This window comes from Caloenas nicobarica, chromosome 17, assembly GCF_036013445.1.
Source record: "Caloenas nicobarica isolate bCalNic1 chromosome 17, bCalNic1.hap1, whole genome shotgun sequence".
Lineage (NCBI taxonomy): Eukaryota > Metazoa > Chordata > Aves > Columbiformes > Columbidae > Caloenas > Caloenas nicobarica.
In genome coordinates, this window is record NC_088261.1 from 5,375,454 (window position 1) to 5,402,305 (window position 26,852).

Sequence of the window (26,852 nt, forward strand, 5' to 3'; positions counted from 1 at the left end):
AAGCGGGGCTGAGGGCGCTGGTGTAGCCCGGCCTCCACCCCGGGGGTGGGCCAGGACTTGTCTCTGGTTGCTGCATCCCTCAGGAGGGCTGAAGGGTAACCCCCGAGCGTCCCAGTTCCCTCATGGCTTCCCGGCTGTGGTAGCATGTGAGGCCAGGTTTGTTTGCTCATTAAAGTGCAGCTCGCTGTGTTTTTTCCTCCAGAGCTTCACCAGCACTTTTCCTGCTCACATCTTCCCTGCCAGCTGCACATTCCCACCCCAACAGCACAGCTGTTTTCATGGGACTACAGGCCGAATTGGGCCAACAAGCTGTTCTGGGTTAAAAATAGCCCTGCAAAAGTTTATTTTTATGTGGGGCAGTTCACTGAGTGCGTTACCACAGGGGCCTGCAAAAAGGCAGGAGTTTAAGTTCTGCTGGTGCCACAGAGGAATGTGCGTGCACATGCACACACATAAGAATAGAGCACTATTTACCACTTTTTGATTGTTCTCCAAGTTCTCTTAAATTCCAGAGTGATGTCTTTAGAGCCTGGATAAATATATTGAATTCTGTTCCAGCTCTGCTCAGTTCTATGAGCTTTTTCCAGAAAGGAATGTGCTTTTTCAACTGTGTGGTCTCCATGTGGCAGCGCTTGCATAAACACAACGTTAGAGCACAGCTGTCCTTAACCGTGCGGGTGCTCTGTTCTGCCCGGCTGAACAAGTGTCTCTCCTTTCCTGTGGAGCCCTTTGGAGCCCTGTAACTGTCTCATGGCTGGGACTTTGGCATTGTGTCAGGTAACTAGGGACATATTAACCACCGCAATATCCCTGTGAGAAAATATTCTGTCTTACAGGTGGGAGCCTGTGGTTAAGAAAACATCAGGTGCTTGATTTCAGCTTATCCGATGGTTTCACAAAGTAACATCCTTCTTCTGGTGATCCTGTCCTCTCTGCAGATGGACTGTAGGTAGGAGCCAGTCTTAATTTATTTGGAACCTTGAGTTTCAGTTTCCCTGGTGACATGTGGTGTTTTCTAGCCAGTTGCAGGAATAGCATGCTTCCACACCTGGGTTTTTCACAGATTTGAAAAGCTGCAGATCTTTGTTGAGAGTCCAGGACACTAGGAGAGGTAAATTACAGCAGCAAGAAAAGGTGTCCATTCTGGTCAGTCCTTCACAGACTTGAAACAAACCAACCACAACCTTCTTACAGTGGCAAAACTCACCAGTTTTCTGACTCCTGCCAGACCACTGTAGAAAGAAAAAAAAAGTGTCCTTTTGACTGAGGGCCCACAAATGCTTTTTTTTTTGTCTCTCTTCCAAGTCTCATCTCCCCCTGTTTTCAGCTGAACCACAAAATTGTGGCTCAAAAACTGAGAGCCTCAGCTTTGGGTTTTCGCTGCTGGAAGCAGTTGGGAATCTTGCTGCAAGAGTTCCCTCTGGTGGTCAAGAATTGGGAAATAACTAACACTTCTCTACCTTAAGATGCTCCTTTTGCCACTTTCATGCTGGAATGTTTTCTTATTCAGTCACTCTCTGGCCTTCCTTATTTGTAACAGCCTTTCTTACTTCAGGCTTCTCCAGAAAATGACTGGTAACCTTTTCCAAATTCCTTTTTCCTCCAATATTTAACCTCTGTGCTCCTCAGTTTTCTACCCTTGACACATCCTTTCTGCACAAAGGCCGTAATAAAGGTGGAGCCCAAACCTGCCTCCTATGCTGGTCTCACAGAGAGAGGGATTACAGCCTGAGATAAATGTGAAATTAAAACAAAACTCTTGGCCACGGTCTCAGAAGAATAAAACTAAATCAGTTTGTAATTCTGAAGAATTCACTGCTAATAACGAGATTCTGAAAGAAGTAAAATTTTGATGGAATATTCCATTCCTACCTGGCAGGAAAAGCCCTACCAGCACCCAGTCCCAGTTTTCCTCACCTGATTTTATTGTCCCTACCAGCCCACGGATGAATTTTTTTTTCCTAAGGAGCTCTAAAACTTCAGCCACTGATCCAAAGCCACAGTTAATTGCTAGAAAGTTTATTGCCTGATTTCAATGAGTCATGAGATTCTGCTGAGTGGAAAGTGCTGTCGCATAGCTGCGCTCTGTTTTAGGCAACATTCAGGGACATTAAAAAACAAAATAAGGAAACATCTGGGGTAACCGAAGGCTTCATCTGCTAACGACGGCAGGGCGAGGCAGCCCTGTGTCACACGGTCCTGCCCCGACTGGTACTTTGAAGGCTCAGGCTTTGTAAATCTGGTCTAGATCTCAAACATCAATACTGTGTCCTACTTAGAAAATTAAAACTAAAGTAGGGAAAGCTGCCATCTTTTCTTTACCCCATGACCTCAAGAAATACCTTTTCTGCCACAGCAATGTGTTTCCTCTTGCAATTAATTTGGAACCTGCTCCTTGTGGGAGGCGTCTGTGTCCTGTTTACTCCTTATGTTCATGTTACGTGTGCGTGGCGTCTGCCACAGCCGTGCACACCTGGCTTGGAAGTGTCACCCGTGCCGGTGGTTCCTGCCAGATGCTGGTGGCAGCGTGATGTCACCACCCAACATAGCACTTTGTGGTGACCGCAGGTGTCATCAGCTTATTGTGCAGAGATTGGTAAAAATAAATAAGCTTGGAGTGTGTGATGGGCAGCGAGAAGTTGTATTAGTCCCACTGGGTTATGTGTAAAGGGAGGAGCCTTCATGTTGCCAGCTGCAAAATTTCTTCTCAGCATAATTAGGGGAATCTGGAATTTATCTCATGGGGATAATTAAACCAGTGTGGCTAATTGAGGCCAAAGGGAGCCAGGGCTCCTCTCTCCAAACAGCCTGAATGCTGTCACAAAGACGATAACCGAGCCCCAAAGCGATAGGATACAGTCCCACTGTGGAAAACCGTAAGCTGAAAATCACATTTATTTTATCAGAGATATAAAATTCTGGAGGTATCTTCCCATAGTCTGGAGGAGAAAAACGAACCTTTTTAAGAATTCAGGTCGCTTTTATGAAAATCCCTGTAGGAAGCCGACCCCGCTATAGCGACCCTGCACCTTACAACCCGCCGCCTCCGCCTGGTCCCGTATTTCCCCGCACACCGGGTGTCGCTCCCCGGTACCGCGGCCGGGCCTGGGCAAGATGGCGGCGCTATCCTCCCGCCCCGCGTAGCCCTGGCGGACCGGCGGCGCCGCGCTCTCCCCGCCTCTCTATGGCTGGCGCCCAACCGGCTCTAGCTCCGGGTGGCGCTCTACCCTCCCTGATAGCTCGGTGGTGCCTCTGGGAGGCGGCGCTCTGTGCCGCGGCGGTGCCGTCTCGTTGGGCGGGCCTGGCGGAGCCATGGCGGCTGTGCGGGGCCTGCGGATCTCGGTCAAGGCGGAGGCGACAGCGGCGGAGCCCCGCGGTTCGGAGCCTGAGCCTATGGAAGTGGAAGAGGGCGAGCTGGAGACCATTCCTGTGAGGCGGTCGCTCCGGGAGCTCATTCCGGTGAGGGGCGTGCGGTGGGGTCAGGGGCGGGGGGGACAAGGAGGGACCGGCTCCTCGGGGCGGGGGGTGTGTGAGGGCATTTTGGGGTAGATTCGAGGGAAAAGGGGCGATATGGGGTGGGGAGTGAGTGTGGGGAAGCGATGGGATGAGGGTGGGGGGCATGAGGGGGCTTCGGAGGGTACGAGGGGAGTGTGGGGAAAGGGCCGGGATGTGCTTGAGGACGGAGGGAATCGAGGGGGTGGAGGAGAGGGTTTGGGGTGGAGGGGGGGCCTGTGCAGCAAGGCCGGGGGTGGGAAAGTGTGAAAGCAGCACTTGCTGTGAGGGACACAGTGAGCAGGGGGTTACTGAGAGAACGGAGTTGGAGGCACAGGGGATGTGGGATCTGATGAGTGGATTTTGAAGGTTCCCCCCACTGCCCCGCTTTATTTTTTTCCCTTCTCTCCTTTTGGCTAGTGGTTCCTATATAAGTTTTGGTAGGATCGTGTTTATTACATAAAAATGGGTCATAGCTCTCCTAAACTCTTAAGTAGTCTTTTCCTTTCAAAACTTGTGTACAAATTACTTTAGAAACTAATCCCTCATTAGCTGAGCTACTGGTGTGCTTGAGTTTCTACCCAATACGTGGCCTAAGAGACTGCACCATACTGTGCTTCATGAGTCAGCCTCAGACAATGGGGGCTTTTAACTTTAAAAAATAATGTTTATTTCACTTTTCTTTTTCTTTTTAATAGCCTTAAAGATTTGGCAGCTTTAGACAAACTTCGGTGTTGTTACTAAGAAAAGCACTTAGATTGTGTGTACTTTGGTGTTTCTAAATTGAGAGTGGCCTACTTTCTAGAAAAAGTCCTTTAGCCAAAATAATTATCACAGCACAAATGTAAAGAACACACCCCTAAAGAAAGCGAGATGTGTTCTTCCAGCTCCAAACTTTTGCCAACTGATGGCCTTGAGAGTGCCAGAATGAACAGGGGCCATTGTTAATATGCAAACCATGGAAGGGACAGAATTGGGTCATTGGTCCAGGGTGTGTGTGGTTCAGTGCAGACTTGTGAACTCAGCAGTCCTGATTGATGGAAATGACGCTTATTTTTTTTCCCCAGATCATTCTTCATTTTTACTCTTTATCAGTAGCGTTGTATCAAAAAAGTAAAGCTTCATCTTACTGGTATTTGGAAGTTGGGTTTGAAATATTCATAGGAGTGGGGGTAAAAGTTACCTCTTTAATTGTGGATATGGCTTGGTGTTCTGACGTTTGAGTTGCAAATTGACATTTCAAGAGTCAGGTAAAACTGTTAAATCTGTTTGCGTTTTACAAATAAATTACACCTGAAACCAAATTTGTGGAAACTTTTGTTAGGAAAGGTGTTTGGTGACATCCTCTGTGTTGCTGAGAGAAAGTAAAAACTGTAGCAGACGCAGAAACTAAATTTGTCAAATGAAAGAATCCCTAAAAGTGAAGGCAGTTTGTTTCAGTTCATATGTTTTTAACTTCACTGACAACGTTGAGAGTTATTGCTTGTGTTCCTGTCTAATGTAGCTTGGAGTAAGGATTAAGGAAAAGAGGATGTTTTTCTCATAGAGATGGCCAGATTTTTTTGCAGCTTAGCAATATGTTGCTTTCAGTGTTCATTGAGATTTCATCATCATTTTGCTTTGTTTCAGGACACTAGTAGGAGATATGAAAACAAAGCTGGAAGTTTCATTACTGGAATAGATGTAAATTCCAAGGTAATTTTTGTGCTCTGCTTCTTCAATATATTCTAGTTATTGCTACTGGAGAGGAGGAACCGTTTCATTTATTTCTTCCTCAACATGCCCAGGAGCTTAGCCTCATGTTCAGATAGCTGGCATCTTCCAAGAACTAGGGAGTTCTCCTTTTGGGGCCTGCATCAGGACAGGATATCTCCTGGAAATTCTAAGAATTATATTTTTTAAGTTACAGAAATTTGTGTGCCAAAACTTGAAAATGTTTCTATTGAAGTTGCTTTGGTGCCACTCGATATTGCAGAACAAAGCCCTTTGGGACAAGTCAGCTGAGTTTTTTTCCTCTTAGGTGAGTGACAGAAGGAAGAACAAGTACTTGGCAAGAAAATCTAGTTTCATTGCCTTGTGTCTTCTGAGGGCATCTTATTGTTTAATTATTTAAGACATAGTTTGGAGAATGTGAACAGCTGTTGCATTTGAATTACTTAAAGTTACATAATTCTGCGGAACTTCAGAAATTTAATCCTATAGCTCATCTCTGTACATTTAATACCAAACTGGCCGTTGTTTCATATTGTACGATTGACCGCTACATCGGGCATTTGGTAGTGGAGAAAAAGCATTTTGTCATATACTTTGCGTTGATGAAGGTCAGAAGATCATGCTTATCAAAGAGTACAAAAAGGATTCCAGATGAAGACTGAAAATCAGCTTTTTGTCTTAAATATCTGGCTTGTGTGTGGTGTAATTCAGTAAAGAATTTGAAGTTTCCCTAGTCGGGGGAAAGCTGTCATCTGTTGTTACGTAATGATGCAACTCTGAAAAACTTCCAAAAAATGTGGTCAAATATGTCTTGGCGATCTTTAAAAAACTAGTAAAAGGCCCATGTTTATTTGGATATCATTGATGGCAGGTTTTGCTCAATCGCAGTTTATGTTCCAAATTTGACTTTGGTCAGTAAGCTCCAAAAAATCTGTAATGCTTCCCAATAAATTCTGTAGAATAAGGGACTTCTCAGTCAGTTTCAAAAATTGCACAAGATGCACATGACCTGTTGCTCCTGATCTGCTTAAAAACAACTTGAATTGCCTGTCTAAATAAGATCTCTATAGTCAGCACTCCAGTGAATGTTGTTAAATTCATGCTCAGAGAGACAAGTTTACATTTTTGTATATATTTTAAAATTACACAGGGCAAAATCTCTATAATCTTAAAAGATGGATTTTCCATGTGGTGGAAATGCATGTTTTAAGGGAGCTCTTTGAGCACAGCCTCTGTACGTTTGTTAGGAAGGAAAAGATAATGTTACTGTTCCATCGTGGAGTCTGAGCATTGTCCAAGACAACTTGTTTTCCATGCATCTTGATTCCCATTATGTTACTGGACCTACATTAAAACTATCATGTGTCGCAGAAATGTTTTAGTGAATCATTTCGACATTCTGAAACTTACAGGTCTCTTCAGAATTAATAGAATTATTAATATAGATGCTCTCTGGTAGATTTTCATTTTAAATATCTGGTCCTTCAGTGCCACTTGCTGGGAATGCTGTTGTCATTCCTGTTTTGACTGCATTGTTTTGCATTTTGAAGGAAGCAATTGAGAAAAAGGAACAAAGAGCAAAACGCTTTCATTTTCGAGCTGAAGTGAATTTCGCCCAAAGGAATGTGGCGCTGGATCGGGACATGATGAAGAAAGGTAGGAGTTTATCCAGCAGTCAAGAAGAAGAGGTCCCTTTGTTTACTTCCTCATAGTTCTTTCACTCGATTTATCCTATAGTATTTCCTGCATCCCCAGAGGTTTTCCCAGATCATTGTCAAAATAAATCCCTTTGGGTTTTTTTCACCTTTTTATTTTAATTTCAGTACTTTTAAAATTACAGGGCTTGTATCGTTTTACTGCTTGTTTCACCAACCCCAGACAGAAGACGACATTTTTTGTGTACCTTAGTGATTGTTTAGCAGTGGCACCTAGTGCTGCACATCCAAGATTCATCTTCTGGATCAGTGCTGCTGTAAGAATCTGGAATTTCTTTGCAAAGACCAGACCTTGGTCACTGTTTGGAGGACCCTGTGCCCCATGCACAGTGAGATCAGATTCTGTGCTGTGTGCCCTTAGATGGCAAATTGGCCGTGTTGGAATATCAGCTGATCAGCCGGGAGGTATGCGTGCAACAGATTGGTGCTTTTGGCATCCAGTTAGTTCTTGAGGTTTTTCTTTCCACCTGGCAGCTTGGACCCACTAAGCTGTGGCCTCTCAGAGCTCTACATCAGATGACACAAGTGGACGTGTTTTGCACACGTGTCCTGGTCACAGGCCTCATTAGTATTCTGGCTCATTAGTACTTAATGGTAGTACTTTGGCAGCATTTAAAAAAGGAATGTTTTTAAGGCGGTTTGATTGCTATGCAGTGCCTGCATCTACCACTGCTTGTAATGTTATATCTTTTTAAACTTCGATTTATTGAAGTTTTGCATTGTGGAATAGTAAATCAAGTTACGGCCTTTTAAAATTCTATACATCATACTTTGCTTTAATTAGCTTCCCTTCAGCTTCTTTAAAATGTTTACTTTATAAACCCATATGTTACTAATATAAAAGCTTACTCTGTAGAAATGAGTACCAGATTTTTATCTCTTTCTTTTATAGCAATTCCCAAAGTGAGACTGGACACAATTTACATTTGTGGAGTGGATGAGATGAGTACACAGGACATCTTTGCCTATTTCAAAGAGTATCCTCCTGCTCATATTGAGTGGTTGGATGATACATCATGTAAGTAAACAGAGTTTTTGTCTGTAATTCTTTTGTCTGTAATTCTGTGGCTTTTTAAAATATTGCTCACAGCTGTAATTCAGATGTCTTAGTGGCTTTCAAAGTCACTGATGTCTGTCTCAATTTCCCTGTCATTTGCCTTAGTCTTAGCATATGGTGAAAATCAAACCTACTATCTGGTCGAGTATTTATTATTGGAAAGAGATAGCACAGAAGAACTTGAAGGTCTCTTAAGTGGAAAAAAAAAAAGGTCTAAAATTTTATGCTGCTTACATCTTGACATAAATAGTGTACTGGCTTGTGAGTGTCACAAAAGGTGACATTGTGAGCGCAGATGATTGAGCTGTGTGCAGTTAGGCAGGTCGGTGTGGTTTTGTGCTGCAAAGGAGCAGACTTGTTGCCTTATTTGTTCAGTGCATTCTCAAGGAGAAATTAGTGGGTGGAAGGAGGTAGCAGCTGAATGGGATTTCCATAGGTTGGAAAAGGGATGTAAATTCACGTTGCAAGGGCTGTTTCGGGGTGTAAGCATGCAGTGAGATTGCCAGAAAGATAGAAGGTTGTTGACAGTTGTTCTTTCTTTGGTGATACTGAAGACTGTACAAGAGCTGTTTGCTACAGTTGGGCTCTGGATTGTGGAACTGGAAGGCTCTGAGAAATCCTGTAACTGAAATAATACAAAAAGAAGTAGGAGCCAGTGCAGGTTTTCCTGTTGGACTGAAATTGCTGGAAAATAGCTGTATCTGAGGCTACATTTCTAAGATTGTCTGATTATCATTTTTCTTAATGTGTCAGTTTAGTGTGGAACCAGAGAGAGCTTGCTGTGCAAAAATGCAGGCTTCAGAGTCGTAATGGTACTTTACCCAACTCCAGTTAAACCCCATCTTTTTTAGTGGTTAATTTTCATGCTGTATCTGAGTTAGCATGCCAACTACACTTGGTGAAAATTCCAAGAAAAAGCATCATCTTTTCATGATAAATTTGCATCACAGCATGGCAAAATGTTAACATTCCCAATTGAATGACATCTCAAGGTGTCTTAGCACAAAGGTGAAATTAGACAGTGTTCTGTGTTTCCAACTGATGAACGTAAAATGATACAGGCTTTGAAAATTTGGAGATGTGAAGAGCAAGTAGGCATAAACAAATGAGAAGTTATTAGAAAATTATTTGAGTTAGTATCTGAGTGTTCTTCACCTTGTAAATCTTGTCTGGTCAAGTAATTTAGGAGAGAATCTTTTATTTTGGGACACTGTATCATTTTCTTGATATCTGAATACACTTTGCCTAAAGTCAAAGCAGTAAGTGCCATTTGTTGCTGTATTTGCACTGAGTGCATCCATGCAGAAAGCTTTTGTTCAAAACCTGTTTCTAAGCAGTTTTAGCTCTTTCAATTTTGGCATGTATAAAATGCTTTTAATTGGTCTAATAAGTTATATTTTAGTACCATCTGCTGATACATAAGGGATGTAAGAAGTACGTACTGAATCATGTAGTTAACCTGTGTACACTATAATGTATACTTGAGCAGTCTCCTATTTTCCTGTTTTTTTGGAAAAGATTAACAGAATTCTGCAACAAGGTCCAAGGTTCTGTTAAATTGCCAAAGGGAAAAAAAAATCAAGGCTGATTTCTTCTTTCTTTTTTTTTTTTTCTCCCCCCTTTAATTGCATTTGTGTGCTAACACAGTCATGGGATACACTGAGTCTAGTTCAATATCCTAATCTGCTCTGCTCAGGAAACTGTAATATATATGGTTGTGCATTTCTGTGGTTTTTATTTGGTTTTGATCAGTTGTTATGTGTCGTTTTTGGAAAGCTGCACGTCCTCCAGCTTATCAAGTGTGTTAAAGAATCTGACTTTCCCTACAAGAGAGATATCTGATTACTTTTTTTGTCATGTCACTTTATAAGAATGTTTCTGAACTTCTGTCAGTAGTTTCCCTCCAGTAAAGCAGAGTGTGTGACTGATACAAACTGCATTTTGTTTTTCTGTGTGTTTATATATGTCATAGGTAATGTGGTCTGGCTTGATGAAGTAACAGCGACACGGGCTCTAATAAATATGAGTTCCTTACCTGATCAGGAGAAAACAAAAAGCAGAGAAAACAATGAAGAGAAGACAGCTGAAAAAACCAAGAAAGGTAGATTGAGATATGCATATATAGGCATCATGTAGTTAAATCAATGAAACTTTAAACTTGTGTTTGGGTACTGCATAATGTAAATTACTGAAGGAGCTTCTATCGTATAGTTTCAGGTAAATGTATTCTGCCACTTTAAAAAAGGCTTTCATCTTGGAAACCTTTTGAAGAAGCTGCTTCTTAAAAGGTGGGTTGGAGCCAGACCAAAAGCAGTTATTCAGTTGATACCAAACATGTTAGATGCAGGGTCACATTCAGATACAATATTTATAGCGGTGCATGTTACACAGAAGTAAATCTGTGATGTGCGTCCAAAGGCAGCAAAAGGGTGGATTCTAAGTGTGGAAAAAGGTGTAAGAAAATGTCCTGGTTTTGAAATACCACAGTTGATTCCTTTCTTAGTACACCACCATCCTTTGAGTATATTGTTCACACTGATGTGACGTTGTATCGCCTCACTCCTATGTCATCTCTAAATTTTGCCGTTATACTTTCAAGAAAGCAGCACACTGAAAGGTCAGTTATAAAAGAGCAAAGCAGTGAATGTAGATCCTAATATTGTGATAAATCTGGTACCTGAATACCTTAATTGTAGATTTATTTTACTTTTATGAGCATGAATTTAAAAAGTACACCGTTGCTACCTTAGCACTGTTATGCTGTTAGGCTGGTGTGATAATTTGCTCTCGTCCAAAGTGCTGAACCACATGGTACAAAGCAGAGATGTTGCATTTATTAACTCTTCCATAGATTTTGATTAAACATGAACAAAATGCAAATAACCAATCCTCTGTTAGGTATTTGTAGTGCTGCCAAAAGCCTTTCCAGAAAGTCTGGGGTTTAGGGCTTTGTTAAACTTGTGGATCCTCCTAACCCATCCCCTTTTCTTCTTGTTGCTTTTCTCCACAATACAGTGGCTCGTCAACCATCCATGTGACATTAATTTTGGGGCAAATGTTGATAATGCTTCAAGTAAGACTTTTGTGATGAAGTTTTTGTAGATTAGTGACCGTCTTGTTTAAATGGAGCATAAATATATGTATTTAATCTTGTTGGCTACAATTTATGTATTGCATCATCATTACACCACATCTCAAAATAAAAACTGTCATCTAAATCATTCCTGTTCATCTGGAAAAGTGGGATATTAGATAAAGTACAAACTGTTCTATTACATCTTTAGGTGTGAGGTGCAGAGATACACTGGGGTAATCTGGCTTAGTTGCATTCCTTTTTTAGACAGCAATTTGAGGGCTATTCAGGAATTTAGGGAAGCAGGAGACTGGTCTTTACTGTAAGAAGCTTATCATTTGAGGGGGGAAAGGTGCCTGAATGCTTTCCCTGCTGGAACTTAGTTATTCAGGTTTGAATTTGACTCATTTGTTTACCTAAATTCTCCCATTGGTTTCAGTTTGGTTAATCGTGCTTTACTCTTTTCTTTGAACTCAGGTATATTTTCAGGATCTTTTGAACAGCTACTGCCTTCTATTTTAAGTTTTCAAGATTAACATAAGGAACTCTGAAATATAAAAGAGGATTTTTTTTTTTAGCCTTATGTTTATGAAGTACTTTGAGATCTTTGCAAATTATATTGGTACATGTTGATAGCTGTCACTGTTCACTACTTTTTTTTTTTTTTTTCCTGAGGACTGCTTGGGGAAAAAAATTAAAAATCCAGTATCAATTTTCTTACTCTGGGCTAAAAAGAACCCTGAAAAAATCTCTACAAGCATCTCACAATTTTAGTAGTTCTGGAAGTGTGTACTCTTCTGTTAGTTATTTCACTTCAAAATTAAGTCACCAAGATTATTTTTTTTCTCCTATTCTCAGAAACTTCTAAGCTTTTGAATAGTAACTTACATTGTTAGTATCAGATACTTGTAGGTACTTGCAGCATTTTAAAGAGAGGCTGAAGGAAATAGGCTCTTATACTCCTTTTACAGTCTTGGCCTTGCTGATCTCTGTCATGCCCTGAAATGCAGTGCAATTTCATTTGCTTTCAAAGAACGAAATTAATAATCCATGTGTGCTGCCGCAGGCAGTTACCTGCATGGGGGCTGCCTAGTTCATGTGATTCTGTGCTCATGAGTGCTTCGAATTTCTTAAACACTGACTGGTTTGGTTATTCTCTAGGCTGCACAGAAGAAAGGATAACACCTTCAGTTTGATTTCGGAGAATGTGGGTAATAACCGAATGTGACTGACACGAAAATGGAGGTGTTTCTTTTTTTTGCAATTATTTTCCTTTTTAGAAAAACAGGAAGAAAGTTCTGATGACGAGACAGAAGAAGGCGAGGTTGAGGATGACAATCCAAGTGACGTTGAGGTCAGTACCGAAGGAAAATAAAAGCACTGTTACGTAAGTTTTGCTCTGGTATAAAGTCTTCATAATGTTATAATTTTAACCATATATATTTGCAATTCACAATTTTATTATCAAAGTAGATTAGATGGGAAAATGGCAAGAAGCGCAGATACATAGGTGCATAAGAGGCTTTTGCGGAAGTGGATTTTGAAGAGTACTGAGGCATCCAGCACGTAGGAGCTGGACTAGCTGCCCTTTTCTGCTGAGAGGAGGCAATGGAAGAACAATAAGGCAAGAGAAGGGAACGGCCTTTCAGCAGGGAAGGCAGCGCTTAAAGAGACAAAAGGATTTAGGCTGCCTGTCCATAGATGTGTGCAAATCAGCATACGCATTAATGTTTTGTAAGGAATTTAATCTTCACGGGCTGAAAATATAATAGGCGTGATTAGTACTTTCTTTAGGAATGGCTTAGTGAACACAGACGTCTGAATTTTAGTTTCTGTAAACCAGATATAAACTAAAAAAAAAAAAGCATTCTAGTCATTGTGTGAAGGAACGAGAACCTGTTAGTAAAACGATTTAGATGTGAAACAAGCAAAAACCCAGTTGTTTTTCAGTGTCCAACTTGTGCTATTTATTTTCTGCATTTCAGGCAGTAGTATAGTGTTGTTTGAAAATTATTGGATATAATAAACTGAAATAATGTTATGAGGGAAGAGAAGGAAATGTTTTAAATATTTAGGACAAATTACTTCAAAAATTCAGATTAGTTTGTCAAGAAAAAAGCGGAGTTCACCAGAACATAATTTGAAAAGTAACTTTCTCAATAATCAGTTGATTGCTTCTCTGTAAGCAATCAATTTTCGTTCAACAGTAATTTTATTTTTGAGTCCAAAATACCTTTTTTGCCCCCCAAAGTTGGATGCCCTCTCCCAGGTAGAAGAGGATTCTCTCCTGCGTAATGATCTTCGCCCTGCCAATAAACTGGCTAAAGGAAACAAGCTATTCATGAGATTTGCTACTAAAGGTAAATGAACAGCTTAACAAGCATAATGAATTAACCACTTGTAGTTTTATTTGTTGACTAATGACTTGAAGTACCTAATTTTTATTTGCAAAATTGTTAGGTTTTTTGCTAATCAATAAGTATTATGATTTTGCAATAAATCCACATTTAATGTGTGAATTAGATCTAGTTCAAATTTGAATGAAAATTATTGTACATAAAATTGGGCTCAGGGCGTTCTTCTCAATACCATAGGATAGGTTTTATGATGCACTTCTCCACAGAGGTAAATTCCACGTTTTATGAATATGAAAATCATTTGAGACACTGATGACCTATTAGTGGAAATTATTGCTAAATACAGTTGAGTTATTAAATTACGAGTAAAATGAAAATCCGTATCATTTCTGGGCCAGGTGGGAAGTGACACATCCATAAAGAAAAGAAAGGTCATGAATAAGGTAAGTATGGCCTCCGGCAGTTCCAGGGAGATACAATGCTCTGTTAAGCTGATATGTAGAAACTCAGTCTCCTTAGAATTAAGTTTCTAGACACAAAACTGTGGTGGTAGGAGAAATTTCAGAGATGTCAGCAAAATTGTGTACTTTTTGAAGGACAATGAAGTAATGCTGATCTGTAAGGCATGTTCAGTTGTACTTTCACTGTGTCTTTGACTGGATGGTTATTTATTTTTATGCTAGTGTTGTAAGATATATTCTAAGAGGGAAATATTCCTTTAATTTATGGGTTTTTTCAGATGACAAAAAAGAGCTGGGAGCCGCAAGGCGAAGCCAGTATTACATGAAATATGGCAATCCAAATTATGGAGGCATGAAGGGGATTCTTAGCAATTCTTGGTGAGTATTTGATAGAGGAATTGCAACATCGTAGGTAGTTGGACAAGATAGTCCAAACTGGTTTTAATTTGTGGATTTTCTTTCTATTCAATTTATTTAGGAGCTTCTTATGTGTAAATAATGTTTTCGCAATGTGACTATGAATTTGCAAGGGGAGTACTTTCTCATGAAAATAATGTTTATATTCAAAACATTGAGAATAGACATAAATGTATGTCTGCTATAAAAATGAGTGATAATTGTGTGTGCTTAATCCAGGACTGAATATGGCTCATTTCTGATGCCTTTTCTTTGTCAGGAGTCTCATTCTTTTTACGGTGTTTCAGGAAAAGAAGATACCATTCACGTCGGATCCATCGGGATGTGATAAAGAAAAGGACGCTTATTGGGGATGATGTTGGCTTGACTCCTCCTTACAAACATCGTCATTCAGGTAATCGATGCCGATATGTTGACTTGGTAAGATCACAATGGGGGAATGAAGGGCTGGAAAGGACCTTAATGCCCCGTGTAATCCTCTGCACTGTGTGAAACTCAAGTGTACTTTTAAAAAGTATTTCTATAGCTGAATCACATTTTAAGAGTTTGCAGGGAATAACTGAGGCAGAAACTTCACGCTGCTCGTTGGCTTACCAAAATAGCTGCCGCTTTTTACGTGATATTTTTATTTTACAGATTTAGGACGTGGGGGCTATAGCATCAAGAGCAAAACGAAGAGTCGGCTTTAAACTTCTTGGCAGTCTGTCGTACTTACTATGTCAATTCTTCTGTTCAATTAAAAAGCAAGCTCTAGATGTAGAACAATAAATATTAGAACTTTCTATTAAGTAGGCTTAGGAACGATGGACTGCACCTACTGCAGAGGCAGTTGTACTTCATATCTTCAGTCCAGCGTCATGCTTGAGCAGGCTTCTGAGATAGTGAACACCATGGACTTTTTTCTCCTGTGGTGATTTTCTTCCACTTAGGCTATTCTGTAATATCGATTACACTTAATATATTTTGCAAAATATTCTCTCTCTTTAGCCTTAGAGAACTACTAAGATTCATTTGTAGTGGAACATTAATTACAGTGGTTTGGGTTTTTTTTTGCCTTGAATTTAAGGTACCTTATATGAATGCTAAACTTCAGTTTATCGGAATCGGTTTGTTTTGCTACAGGCTTAGTAAATGTTCCTGAGGAGCCTATTGAGGAGGAAGAAGAGGAGGAAGAAGATCAGGATATGGATGAAGATGACAGAGTTGTGGTTGAGTACCGTGATGAACTGCAAGCTTTCAAACAGTCCCGAGAGCGCAGTGCAGCGAGACGATCGAGTGCTAGTGCGTCCGATTCGGATGAAATGGACTATGACCTTGAACTGAAAATGATATCAACACCCTCTCCCAAAAAGAGCATGAAAATGACAATGTATGCAGATGAGGTGGAATCACAACTGAAAAATATTAGGTAAAAGTTTCTTATTCTTTAAAAGTATCAGTGAAAAGGAATTCTCAATTTTGCTTAGGGACAGAGGAGTCAAAGCTGAAAGAAAAACTGCTGGAACTACTTTTTCTATTCTTGACATAGTCTTGTACTAGATATTTTTAAAAGAAATGCGAAATACAGAAAACAGCGATACAGGCTTTTAATTACAGTTAACATTTTTAAAATATAGCTTCCTTTGCAGATTTCTGTAACCCTCCTTATTGATAAAAATGAAGCTTGAATAGGAATGAATAGAAATTCATGCAAGCAAGTACAATTAATTTCTTGAATTTCATAGCTAGGCCAGGAAGAAATAATTTCTTTCTCTTTTCCCTTTACCCCTTCCTCCTTTCTCAGAAAGAAGAATAACCCTTAAGTGTTGACGATAAAAATGAATTTATGTTCATTATGGGCCTATCAACCAAAATTGTATATAATGTAGATTGTTAAAACAACATTAACATATGTTCCTTCAGTAGGATGATTATACTTCATTATAATGTCACGTCCTTTAACAATTTTGAGGTTGCTTATCTGCTCTGAATTCTGACCTAGTGGCACAGCCTTGAGGAGACAAATTCAATACTTGCCTTGGAATGGATGTTGAGATGTTCATGTGATTAGTGCTGAACTTGGGATTCTGACTGGAACACGTGCTTTTCTACATGATGTTTTTACTTCTTTCTCAGTAGGGGAATCCTGATACTACTGTTTGCTGTGATGTAATTTTACATACAAGAAGATTTAAGAACTATACTAGACTTCATTTTATTTAAGGGATGTTTGATCTATTATTATTTTTTTAGGAATTCCATGCGAGCAGATAGCATAGCAACCAGTAACATCAAGAATCGGATTGGCAGTAAAGGATCATTGGAGAAAGTTGCAGATGTAAGACTACTGTTAGAAGAAAAACGTCAGAATAATATTGGGCCACGTCAGCCAAACAGCACTGTAAAATCAGGTAATTTTAAACTCTGGTATTGTGCAGAGTTGTGACTGGCTCATTAAAATGGTTATATTCGTTTCACATTTGTGCTCCACTTCAACCAGCAAACCTGAGGGAATTCTGTTCAGCAGCTGTTTCTGCATCCGTACAGTTAATTTTTCCTCACGAAGAGACTGAATTGAGGATTGCTTTGGGGAAAAATGAAATATATTTCAGTTAAGAGTGACATTTACTTTTATCCGGTTTATGTGCCTGTTTCTGTTTTCCCGCACTTTGTCGTGTTTGATTTGCTCGCTCCTTGAGGCAGAGATTCCGTACAACTCTGAGAATCGTAGCATGCGGGGGAGTTCATGCACAAAATGAAACATCAGTATATTTGGGTTTCTTATAATTTGGTTTTCATTTTATTCTGCAAAATAACAAGTGGTATTAGAATTCTAAAGCAAGGTATCTGTTATCCGAAAAGAATTGCTGAAGGCATACCCATTTTCATATAATTATACCTCATGCTGGACACATACACGCTGTGCTGCTAAAACAGCAATGTGGCAAGCCATGGAATAATTTAATTTTCAATCTTCTGGACAGAGCACAACCTGAAAACATTAAATGTCAAATTTATTGCCAAAAAAAAAAAAAGAAATCTGGATAAATTTTATTGCAGACATTGCCAGGACTGCAGTCTGAGTACAGAAAAGATAAAAACAGAGAATCTGTCTAGTTTCAAGTCGTACAAATTGTGAATGAGCATTAAATTAGCTGGCAGAACTATAGTAAATGCAATGTGATTTTTGCCATTTTAATCACTGAAAATATCCCTAGATGTGCGGCAGAGACTGGGAAAAAGACCACATTCTCCAGAAATTAAACCTCCGAGTAGCACTTCTGCTCCTCGTCGAGAACCAATATCAGATGTACATAGTCGGCTGGGAATCCCCAAACAAGATGTAAAAGGCCTCTACTCTGACACCAGAGAGAAGAAATCAGGTTAGTTTTATGGAGAAAATGTAATACTGCAATTCCTTTGAGTTTAGAGTATAAGAGAAATTTCAGCAGAAAATCATGAAGGATCTTCAGTTGAGTGAAATTGAATTGGCAAATGTTTGTTCAGAGCTTTCAAATCTAAGTACATGTAGGTGGGTTGAGCCGAATGCTTTTATGAGCAATATTTTAATATAGACATGCTTAAAACTAGAGAACTACTTTCACAGAATCACAGAAAGTTAGGGATTGGAAGGGACCTCAAAAGATCATCTAGTCCAATCCCCCTGCCAGAGCAGGAACACCTAGGTGAGGTTACACAGGAAGGCGTCCAGGCGGGTTTTGAAGACTCCACAACCTCCCTGGGCAGCCTGTTCCAGTGTTCCGTCACCCTGACTGAGAAGAAGTTTCTTCTCAAATTTAAGTGGAACCTCTTGTGTTCCAGCTTGAACCCATTACCCCTTGTCTTACTGTTGGTTGTCACCGAGAAGAGCCTGGCTCCGTCCTCGTGACACCCACCCTTTATATATTTATAAACATTAATGAGGTCACCCCTCAGTCTCCTTTGAAACTGGTCAAAACCTTCAGACCTGTGTGTAGCGTTCCCTGCAAATGGGAAACAGTGAGCAAGACTGCACTGAGTCTTCCGTAGTTTAATTTCAACTACTGCTTCAAAGCATAGTGAGTTCCATGCCAAACATTTAGGTGGGAGGAGCATGCGGAGTTTAGAGATGCAGTAAACTTAAGACTTGGTTCCCCACTTTCTCCAGAATTCCTCTTAGTCCTGTTTGTTGTTGTTTTTTTTTTTTTTTTAATATTTGTTTTTCATCTGATTAGGTAATTTATGGACCCGATTAGGGTCTGCTCCAAAGACGCAAGAAAAGACTTCGGATAAACCTGAAAACTCTGTGGCATCTCCGGAGGAAGACGATTCAGAGCTCCAGCGAGTTTGGGGTGCTCTCATTAAGGAAAAAGAACAGTCTCGGCAAAAAAAGAGTCGATTGGATAATTTGCCATCTCTACAAATTGAAATCAGCAGAGAAAGCAGTTCTGGATCAGACACGGAATCATGATTGTTTTCACATTCTGATCCTCAAGGTTGTGACTCTGCAGCATGGCGAGATTTCCTTTGCCCGAAAACTGGACACTGGCAAAGACTCTGCAGTTAAGGTTCCAGAAGCGTCTCTTTTCTTTTTATACGAAAACGGAGACGTGTGTGCCACTTGAAACCTGAAGCAATCACGTTTGTCTAGAGTCTGTGGTTGGCCCTGTGTTACGTAGGGCATTGTCATCCATGTTTATTACACCAAACCTGTAGTTAATTCTAGCAGAACGATTTTCCCCAAGCTTTGAACTTAAGGGGCAGAAATGCTCTGCGTTTTTAAGATGACCTTTTTGTTCTTAATATTTTTAACATGGAGCCTTTTAACAAAATCTCTTACACAGTTCATCCAAAGAACAGGGCATTTCATAATCGATATCGCTGTCTTGCCCTTCTGGCTCTTACCAGCACCTCTCCTTTCCTCTTGAAGTAATAACAATAATGCTTCCTGGGTAGGCAGCCAGCAAGGAGAAAGCAGAAAGGGACTGGGATGTTCCCTTCCTCCAAAATACTGAATGTAAATTTAAGTTACACGTTTAGTATGGTGAAATTTCACGTAGTATCCAAGTAGCATCACTGCTCTCAAGGAATTCTGCTCAGTAATTTCGGTGATACTATATTCTGCTGTAGTAGGGATTGAGTTGTTCAAGACTGCAAAGTTGGATGTTTGAGAATTGGGTGAATTCCCGAGACTTTAAATTTTTTGTTACATCATGACAAATTGTATTTTGTTCATTTTGTCTGTATTATGTTTTGAAGAAGTCTAACAATTTAAAAACATTTTTATATTTGTGAGAATTTTCCTGTTGGCCATGGTGAAAGCTATAGTGGTGTTTTCCTATGTGCTGTTTAACTATATATATATATATAACTGAAAGAGAAAAGGAAAACTATAGGATCACTGTCTCATGTCAATATTTTTGAATGTTCTTATTGTATAGTACAAGTGGATGTGCACATGGTTGACTTCTTACATTCAGCTTTTTTACCCGCGTACCCTCTCTAGGTAGGAGAAAGGTTTGATCAGTGTGCAACTGCACTTGTTTTCTTCTTGGCTACGGCATTTATTTTGATTGCCAATAATTCTAAATAAGGAATAATGCTAGCGCATCACATTCTGGTAAGCAGAACAGGTAGCAAAAACATCGTCTGCTACTTTTTGATAGTCTGAAAATTTGTTTGCGTTTTCCCTATTTCCAAGATTCTGTCAGTCCAAAATATCTATGAAGATCTCTTTTCCCCTTTCTGATTTCTAACAAACAAATGTTTTCTCTTTTTTTCCCCTGTTTTTGTACTAAGTTGAAGTAGGTTTGAGGCTTCACAGAAGCAAGGAATCTGCAATTAACTTTTCTTATTACTTTATATGTGTAAGAATCACAGCATGAAAAATTAAAGGTAAAATGAAAGGTACAGTGGCTAGAAGGGTAATCTGGGGACTGACTGGGCTTCAAGCCTTATTGTTTCCTTCTTTGTGACACTCATCTTTGATTTTATATTTAATTATTGAATATATAAATATGTCTCATAAAAGTACTGTTGAGAGTAAATGACTGCAATGTCTGATCACTGTAATAATTCATTTTAACGTGTGCTTTCATTAATATCCCTTCCAAAGCTTTCACACAGAATCACACCCATACTGTACCCATTTATCAAGATCCTGATAAAATTTATTTAGCCAGTGTCTTTTTTTTTGCCAGTAAACCTTTGTGTTGTGTGTTGAACCCATTACGACCTTTCGTTTTCCTAAAAGGAGATGGTAGATACAAATTGTGAAGACAAGACTTGCTGCATCTGGGGAACCTTTGTGTGTTTTTAAGCTCAGCAACTGGTTGTGCTCTGCTCTTGGGGTTGCTGATAACCACTGTGTTTGCATGTAAATATTTGTCATTTGAGCCTGGTGAAGGACAGACTCACTGGGATGAAGGGCAGAATGGGAGCAGAGAATCTCGTCGACCGATACAAATGATCTGAACTAGTGGATGTGTGAAATCAAGAGAAGTGCATGTATGAAATCAAGATGTAGGCAAAGGCTCTGTTCGATGAAGAGGAGCTGTTAACACCAGTTCTGTCTTCCAGGTAGTCAAAAATACGCCTGACAAATGCCCCCACGTTAGTCAGGTCCGTTGTGTTTATGGTTTGGGGGGAGGTTTATGTGTGTTAATGATGCCCTGGTAGCATAGGTGTAAGAAAAATAGAGGTTTACTCTTAAAGGACCTATAGAGAGTTTTGGTTCGTTCGTTTTTTAAATCGACTGCCTGGTTTTGGTTTTTGTTGATGTACAGAGAAGCCTTGAAAAGCATTTGCTGGTATCAGGAATTCAAGCTTTTGGTTTCTTTAGTTAACCTGAGCATGGACTGCTGGGTTTTGGTAATTAAAAATGAGCACTGAATCTTTAGCGAATGCTTTTTCCTCAACGTGGTTAAATCTGTTTGACCTAGAGAGATTGCATAGAGAATTGTGTTGTAGGTCCCCTTTGTGTCAGCTGGTTTGCTCTTTGCTGATGTTTTCTTGATCTTTCAGTGAACTCCCAGATATTGGTATATTCCAGCTTAAACAAATTACAATGCAAGGATTACAATTAATTACAATTAAGTAATTGCCATTCTTTGTAGGTCTTGCATTCTTTTTATTACACAAAGGTCACATTTGAGGAATTTGATGCAGAAATTAATGTTCTGATACTGAGCAGTGCAACCTGTGTATTTTACTAAAATGAACTTACATTGAAAATGGCAAGAAGGAGAAGTTTGGCTTTTGCTGGAGGATCTGTCCCTCCAAGGAAAAATTAAATGTTTCTGAATTTTAGGTGACTCGTTCTAGGACCACACTAGTCCTCCTCCTAGGAAGTTTTCGCTGATTTAAAAAGAGGTGGTTGGTTGTTTTTTTTGTTCAGTGGTTCAGGTGATTGTGATATTGTGCAAAAGAAATCACCGTGCGGGCTATGGGCTCTGTGCCTGCAGCCGTCCTCAGGCAGACTGAACTTGTGCTGGTCATGGTGAGAATTTAAAGGGAGGCTTTTATTTAATTTTAATTTTAATTTTCATTATTTTTATTTTATTCTATTTTAATTGATCGTATTTTTAGATCATAGCTGGTGTGTTTAATAGACAGGGAAAAGGAAAGCAAAAGAACACTTACTTTCAGTTCAAGATAACATTATACTGTGAAAATAATGAAATTTTTATTTAAACAGCTGTTCTGTTCCAAATAAAAGTGGGCTGAAATCACACCGACCTGTCCACTTTTACTGGAACGTCAGTAACGAAGGACGGTGCTGCACCGGTTCTTGGCTCCTGAGCGGCGCTTGCGCCTTTCCAGGGACAAGACGAGGGTCCCCGTTTCGAGGTGTCGCTTGGTCGCGACAGGACGCGGCCTCGAACCGTGATCCAGAGAGACTGGGACAAGCCTGAGGGCTCCGCTCCCGCTGCGGGAAATGGATGCGCCGGCGCACCCCCGCCTTGCTGGAGCAGTGGTACGGCCCGCTCCCCGCCCCCCCCCCCCCCCCCCCCCCCGCAGGGTTGGTACGTCCCACGCTTTTATAAGCGGCCGCCGCGGAGACTCCCGTCTTTTCGTCTTGCAGGCTGGGAAGCGGGTGTGCTCTGGTGAGTATGTCTCCCTCACGGGGATGGGGCGGTTGGCCGTCGTGAGAGGCGGAGGCCCTGCTTGTGGGGCGAACCGCCCTTCTCTTTTAACGGAGGCCCTTCCGCCGCGGAGCTGAGGATGGGGCCCCCCACCCCGCGGCAGTGGTGGCGCCCGCTGTGCTTTCCCGTCCGCAGGGCCGCTCGGGCTGGGCCAGACCATTCGGGGGTGGAGGGGGGAGCGGGCCGCGCTGGGAGGCGCCGTTGGTGACGCGGCCTCGGAGCACATGGCCCTGACCCCCCTCCTTGTCCCCGCAGGGCCGCCATGTCCCCGCGGCCGCCGGGAACCCGCGAGCGGGGCCGGAGCGGCTCCCTGGTAAGTTCAGAGGGCCTGGGTTGGGGTGGGAGGCCCGGGAGCGTGTGTGTGTGTGTGAGGGGACGCCGGGAGTTGCCGCCGTTTGCCGCGTTCGGGGCGGCGCTGCCTTTGCCAGCCGGGAGCGAAAGGCCTGGGAGGGTGGAGCTTTTCCCCACCCGGTTCCTTCCTCATGAATCTCCTGGCTGCTCTCAGGCTCGTCCCTTGCTGATCACAGCGTCACATAGAATAGAATCATAAAATAGTTTGGGTTGAAGGGACCTTCCCAGCTCCCCCAGTGCCCCCCCTGCCATGAGCAGGGACATCTGCACCAGCTCAGGTTGCTCAGAGCCCCGTCCAGCCTGGCCTGGGATGTCTCCAGGGATGGTTCAGCCACCACCTCTCTGGCCAACCTGGGACGGGCTCTCACCACCCTCAGTATAAAAAATTTCTTCCTCATGTCTGGCCTGAATCTCCCCTCCTTTAGTTTAAAACCATCATCCCTTGTCCTATCACAACAGGCCCTGCTCAAAAGTCTGCCCCCATCTTTCTTATCCGGCTCTTTTAAGTATGGAAAGGCCGCACTAAGGTCTCCCCGGAGCTTCTCTTCTCCAGCTGAACACCCCAAGTCTCTCAGCCTGTCCTCCCAGCAGAGCTGTTCCAAGCGCAGAGCTCAGTGAGGGCTGTGGAGATAAGGCATGCATGGTTAGTGCTTGGCATTTGCATGCCTTCTATGGATTTTTATTTTTATGGCACTGTTTTCAGCAAACAGGTCACTTTGTTGGTTGTTCGATGTGCAGGACTCTGTGCAATGAACATTACAACTTCAGAATTGCAGTTGTGTGGAATTTCCATTTAAAAATGGCTCTCACGGAAATGCAGTGTGGCCAGCTGTGTAAGGGAGATTTCTAAGTTTCCTGACTAAAAACAGGATTATTGAATACTAAAAGCCATCTGGTAAAGATTTTGGTGATTCATGATTCTATGATATAAACACAAATTCAGATGGAATTCAAGCAGACTTACTGGTGGTGAGGTTCTGGTGTGGTCTGTGTGGTGGGGTTTTTTGTTGCTTGTTTGGGGGATTTTTGTTTGTTCGTTTTGTTTGGGTTTTTTTGTTTCTTTGTTTTTCTAGATAGACCTACATTGTAATTTCTTAAAATTATTTGCAAAGAATATTCTAGTAATGCTGCTTTTGCTTTTATTCCCACAGCAGAAAGATGTCTTGAAGTGAAGAGTAAGGTAAAGTTTATTTTGTACTAAACAAAAACTTAATGTTTTACATACCATGATGTTAACAGAGCTAATGTGTTTTATAAAGAGAGTGGAAAATATATAACAGTTGGTTCAAGATGAAACAATTGTTGTGTTTTAGGTAGTCAAATACAAAAGCTGTTGGCTGTCGATGATGATAACCCTGAATAGGAAGTGCCGTCAGATGCGAGAACTGACGATAACCTTCTTATTTGTCTGAAATACAGCTACGCACATGCAGAGTTTAAATTGTCCGGAAACTGGTCTTGTAGAACTCATTGGGCAGCTTTCATTTACACTTGCTTTCTGTTATAAGTGCTCCTGTAATATCTAGTGTAGCTTCACATCCATCTGTTTCATTTTCTCTGCAGAGCCTGGTCTTTCAATAAATGTCACACAATTAGGATGGGGAGCAGGCTGTTCTTTGGAGTGGCCCTAATGTGAAGGTAAGTGATGGATTTCACTGGACCAAGTAGAGCTTTATACCCGGTGGAATCTAATTTAAGAATAAATAAAGCTTATAGGCCGCCAAAATCTCAAGAGGCATGTTTTGTAGGTTCAAACATAGCTTAAATCAATCTGGTTTCCCTTCTCTCTTCCTCAAAATGTAAAGAGCTGGGATACTTATTTCCTCATATCTCTGTTTAGGTAGAGCTTGCAGGTCTCAGCTGCAATGTGCGAATTGTTACCAGTGTTTACCAATTAACGTACAGCTCTTGACAAGGCCTGTGGAAGGTGGTGAGACAGCAAAAGCAGGAGACTTCTTCTGGGTGAGTTGAATATTTGGTGTTTTCTTAGTTCAATGTGATGGTTTTTGGCTACAGTCTCAGAGACATCAGCTAGTTGAGAACATTCTCATTGGCTTTGTTTCTATTTCTATATATTTTTAGCTTTAAAGGTATAATTAATGAAGTTCAAGGCTAAAAAATACTTAGACTAAAATACAGACAATAAATCTGTAAGAGCAGTGGTCTTCTGCACTAAAGTTTTGCTGACAGCACTGTAGAGCAAAGGGGTTTTGCTTTGCTAGAAACTTACCAGTTTTCCTAAAGATATCATATGATGAAACTAACCAAAAATTGCTGGAATTACCGGCAGATTGACTGGTGGTGAGCAATGGTTTTTCTGATGGTATCCCTTATGTTAATAAATTGATTCATATTTAGTGTTAAATGGTTAACTTATTCATGCTGTTGTATTACAGGCGTTCATGCTGAAAACATCTTGTCTGAGGAAGAATCCAATAAAACGTGCATGAGCTTGGGGACTAGTGGTTGTAAAGACTACGTGTTTTTCTGCCATAAGATGTTAAGAAACTGTAATAGTTACACAGTTCTGATCACACATATATTAAAATTCTCTCAAACCAAGTGAGTCTGATTTTGTCACTTTACTGCATTAAGGAATGCCTTTCTGTTACACAACACATTTTTAATAAACATGCTGAGCACTCCTATAAGTTGCTATAATATAAAAAAGTAGATATATATACACTGCAGTATAATTACTGCAAACAATGCAAATGGGTTTCAGTTCCATCTGGCGGTTGGTAATTTACTTGCTTTAAACACTTGAAACAAGTGATACTAATAGCACCACTGTAATTACTGGACAGATAAGGCCTTCAGTAGTCCCTAACAAGAAGAGCAAATGCAGCTTTCCGTAGCTTGTTCCAGACTTGATATTTCTTCATTATTTTGGTCTCAACCTTAAAGTGTGCTACAGAGGTAGCAGAATCTATTCCTGCAGCAATGGCATTTTAGCCAGTGTTCTGCAGTTCTTCTAAATAATGGTCAAAATGTGTGAATCTAAATGTGAAGAAAGGGGAAAAAAAGGCTCAAACTGTAATTTGTCAGCATCCTTCAGCGTTGGTATTAAAGTAAAAAAGGCTGCTTTTGTGATAATCACTCCTAAAATTGTTTTACAATGGGGGTTGATAAAGGGGCTTGGGAGAATCTTAGGGACTTAACATAGAGGTGCTTAAATGAGGAAAAACTGCATCTGAGGCTGAAACTCAGATTCATTATGTTGGTGTAACTGGCAGGCTCTGACACTTCAGTGCTCTTACATGTATAGGAGATGTGGGGTATAAGGGTCTCATCAAACCTAAAGTGATTAAGCGTGTCTGCTGAGAGACTTAATGCAGATGTTGCTGATCGTTTTGTCCACTTGGTGTCACTAGGTGAAAGATTTTAGTGCATCTTTATGCTCGTTGAAAAAAGTAAAATTTAATAAACTAACCTTAGTAAACATTGATAAACTGACTAAATAACGTGCTCATTCTATGCCAACAAGATTCAAAGTTATGTTAATGGTACAGTTCCAAGTAGAAGATACCTTGCTATTACTTCTGAAAGTGAAAAAATGTTTACTCAACTGGAAATGTGGTGGAGGGGATGTGGCTGGGGAAAAAACGTACAGGACAGGCAAGAAAATAACCAAAATTGTAGTTTGTGTTAAAAATATTTTACTGTAGTAATGTAGGTGAACAGTTCTTGGTTGCCATGCAATAAAAGGCTTTACTTGGGTTTGTAGTCCATAAAACCACTGGCAGTGTGAGCTTTCTGGTTTTCATAATGGGACAAAGGAAAAAGTGGCAGTGGAACATAAATGTTTTAATATTCCAACCCTGGGTCACAGGCAAGAGCTCAGAGGCTGTCCCTGCTGTGACTGCGTGTCCCTGCTTAATTTTGGGTAAAGACTGGAATCTTTTTTTGACTGTTTTACCTCCTGACTCGATTACCTGAAAAAGATGTTAACGTCTTGTTGCTGCCCATCTGGTGTCATGGGGCAGCGTCCCTGTCCCTCTAACAGCACCGCTGAGCCATGAGATGTCTGATGGCTGAGAAACTGGTACGTGCATCTGTGTTCAGGGTGTAAATTGTATGAAACGTGGGATTTCACGGAGGTTTCTCGTTGAAA

General features: G+C 40.8%; 1 protein-coding gene, 1 long non-coding RNA gene and 2 other non-coding genes across 4 annotated transcripts; all 4 read left to right on the plus strand.

Moving 5' to 3' along the window:
* Positions 1 to 88: 88 nt before the first annotated feature.
* Positions 89 to 21,429, plus strand: NCBP3 (nuclear cap binding subunit 3). Its single transcript, XM_065647006.1, has 15 exons — positions 89 to 156; positions 837 to 949; positions 3,240 to 3,459; positions 5,122 to 5,187; positions 6,756 to 6,861; positions 7,813 to 7,938; positions 9,950 to 10,078; positions 12,331 to 12,404; positions 13,302 to 13,410; positions 14,147 to 14,246; positions 14,573 to 14,679; positions 15,408 to 15,693; positions 16,518 to 16,675; positions 17,483 to 17,647; positions 18,479 to 21,429. The coding sequence occupies exons 2-15, from the start codon at positions 888 to 890 to the stop codon at positions 18,712 to 18,714; spliced, it is 1,944 nt and encodes a 647-aa protein (XP_065503078.1). The 5' UTR covers positions 89 to 156; positions 837 to 887; the 3' UTR covers positions 18,715 to 21,429.
* Positions 21,430 to 22,266: 837 nt separating this feature from the next.
* Positions 22,267 to 25,300, plus strand: LOC135995761 (uncharacterized). Its single transcript, XR_010607168.1, has 6 exons — positions 22,267 to 22,348; positions 22,643 to 22,700; positions 23,890 to 23,918; positions 24,302 to 24,376; positions 24,579 to 24,700; positions 25,135 to 25,300. It is a non-coding gene; the product is annotated as an uncharacterized LOC135995761 (long non-coding RNA).
* On the plus strand, positions 24,078 to 24,152 carry LOC135995888 (small nucleolar RNA SNORD49). Its single transcript, XR_010607198.1, has one exon. It is a non-coding gene; the product is annotated as a small nucleolar RNA SNORD49 (small nucleolar RNA).
* On the plus strand, positions 24,988 to 25,061 carry LOC135995892 (small nucleolar RNA SNORD65). Its single transcript, XR_010607202.1, has one exon. It is a non-coding gene; the product is annotated as a small nucleolar RNA SNORD65 (small nucleolar RNA).
* Positions 25,301 to 26,852: the final 1,552 nt, after the last annotated feature.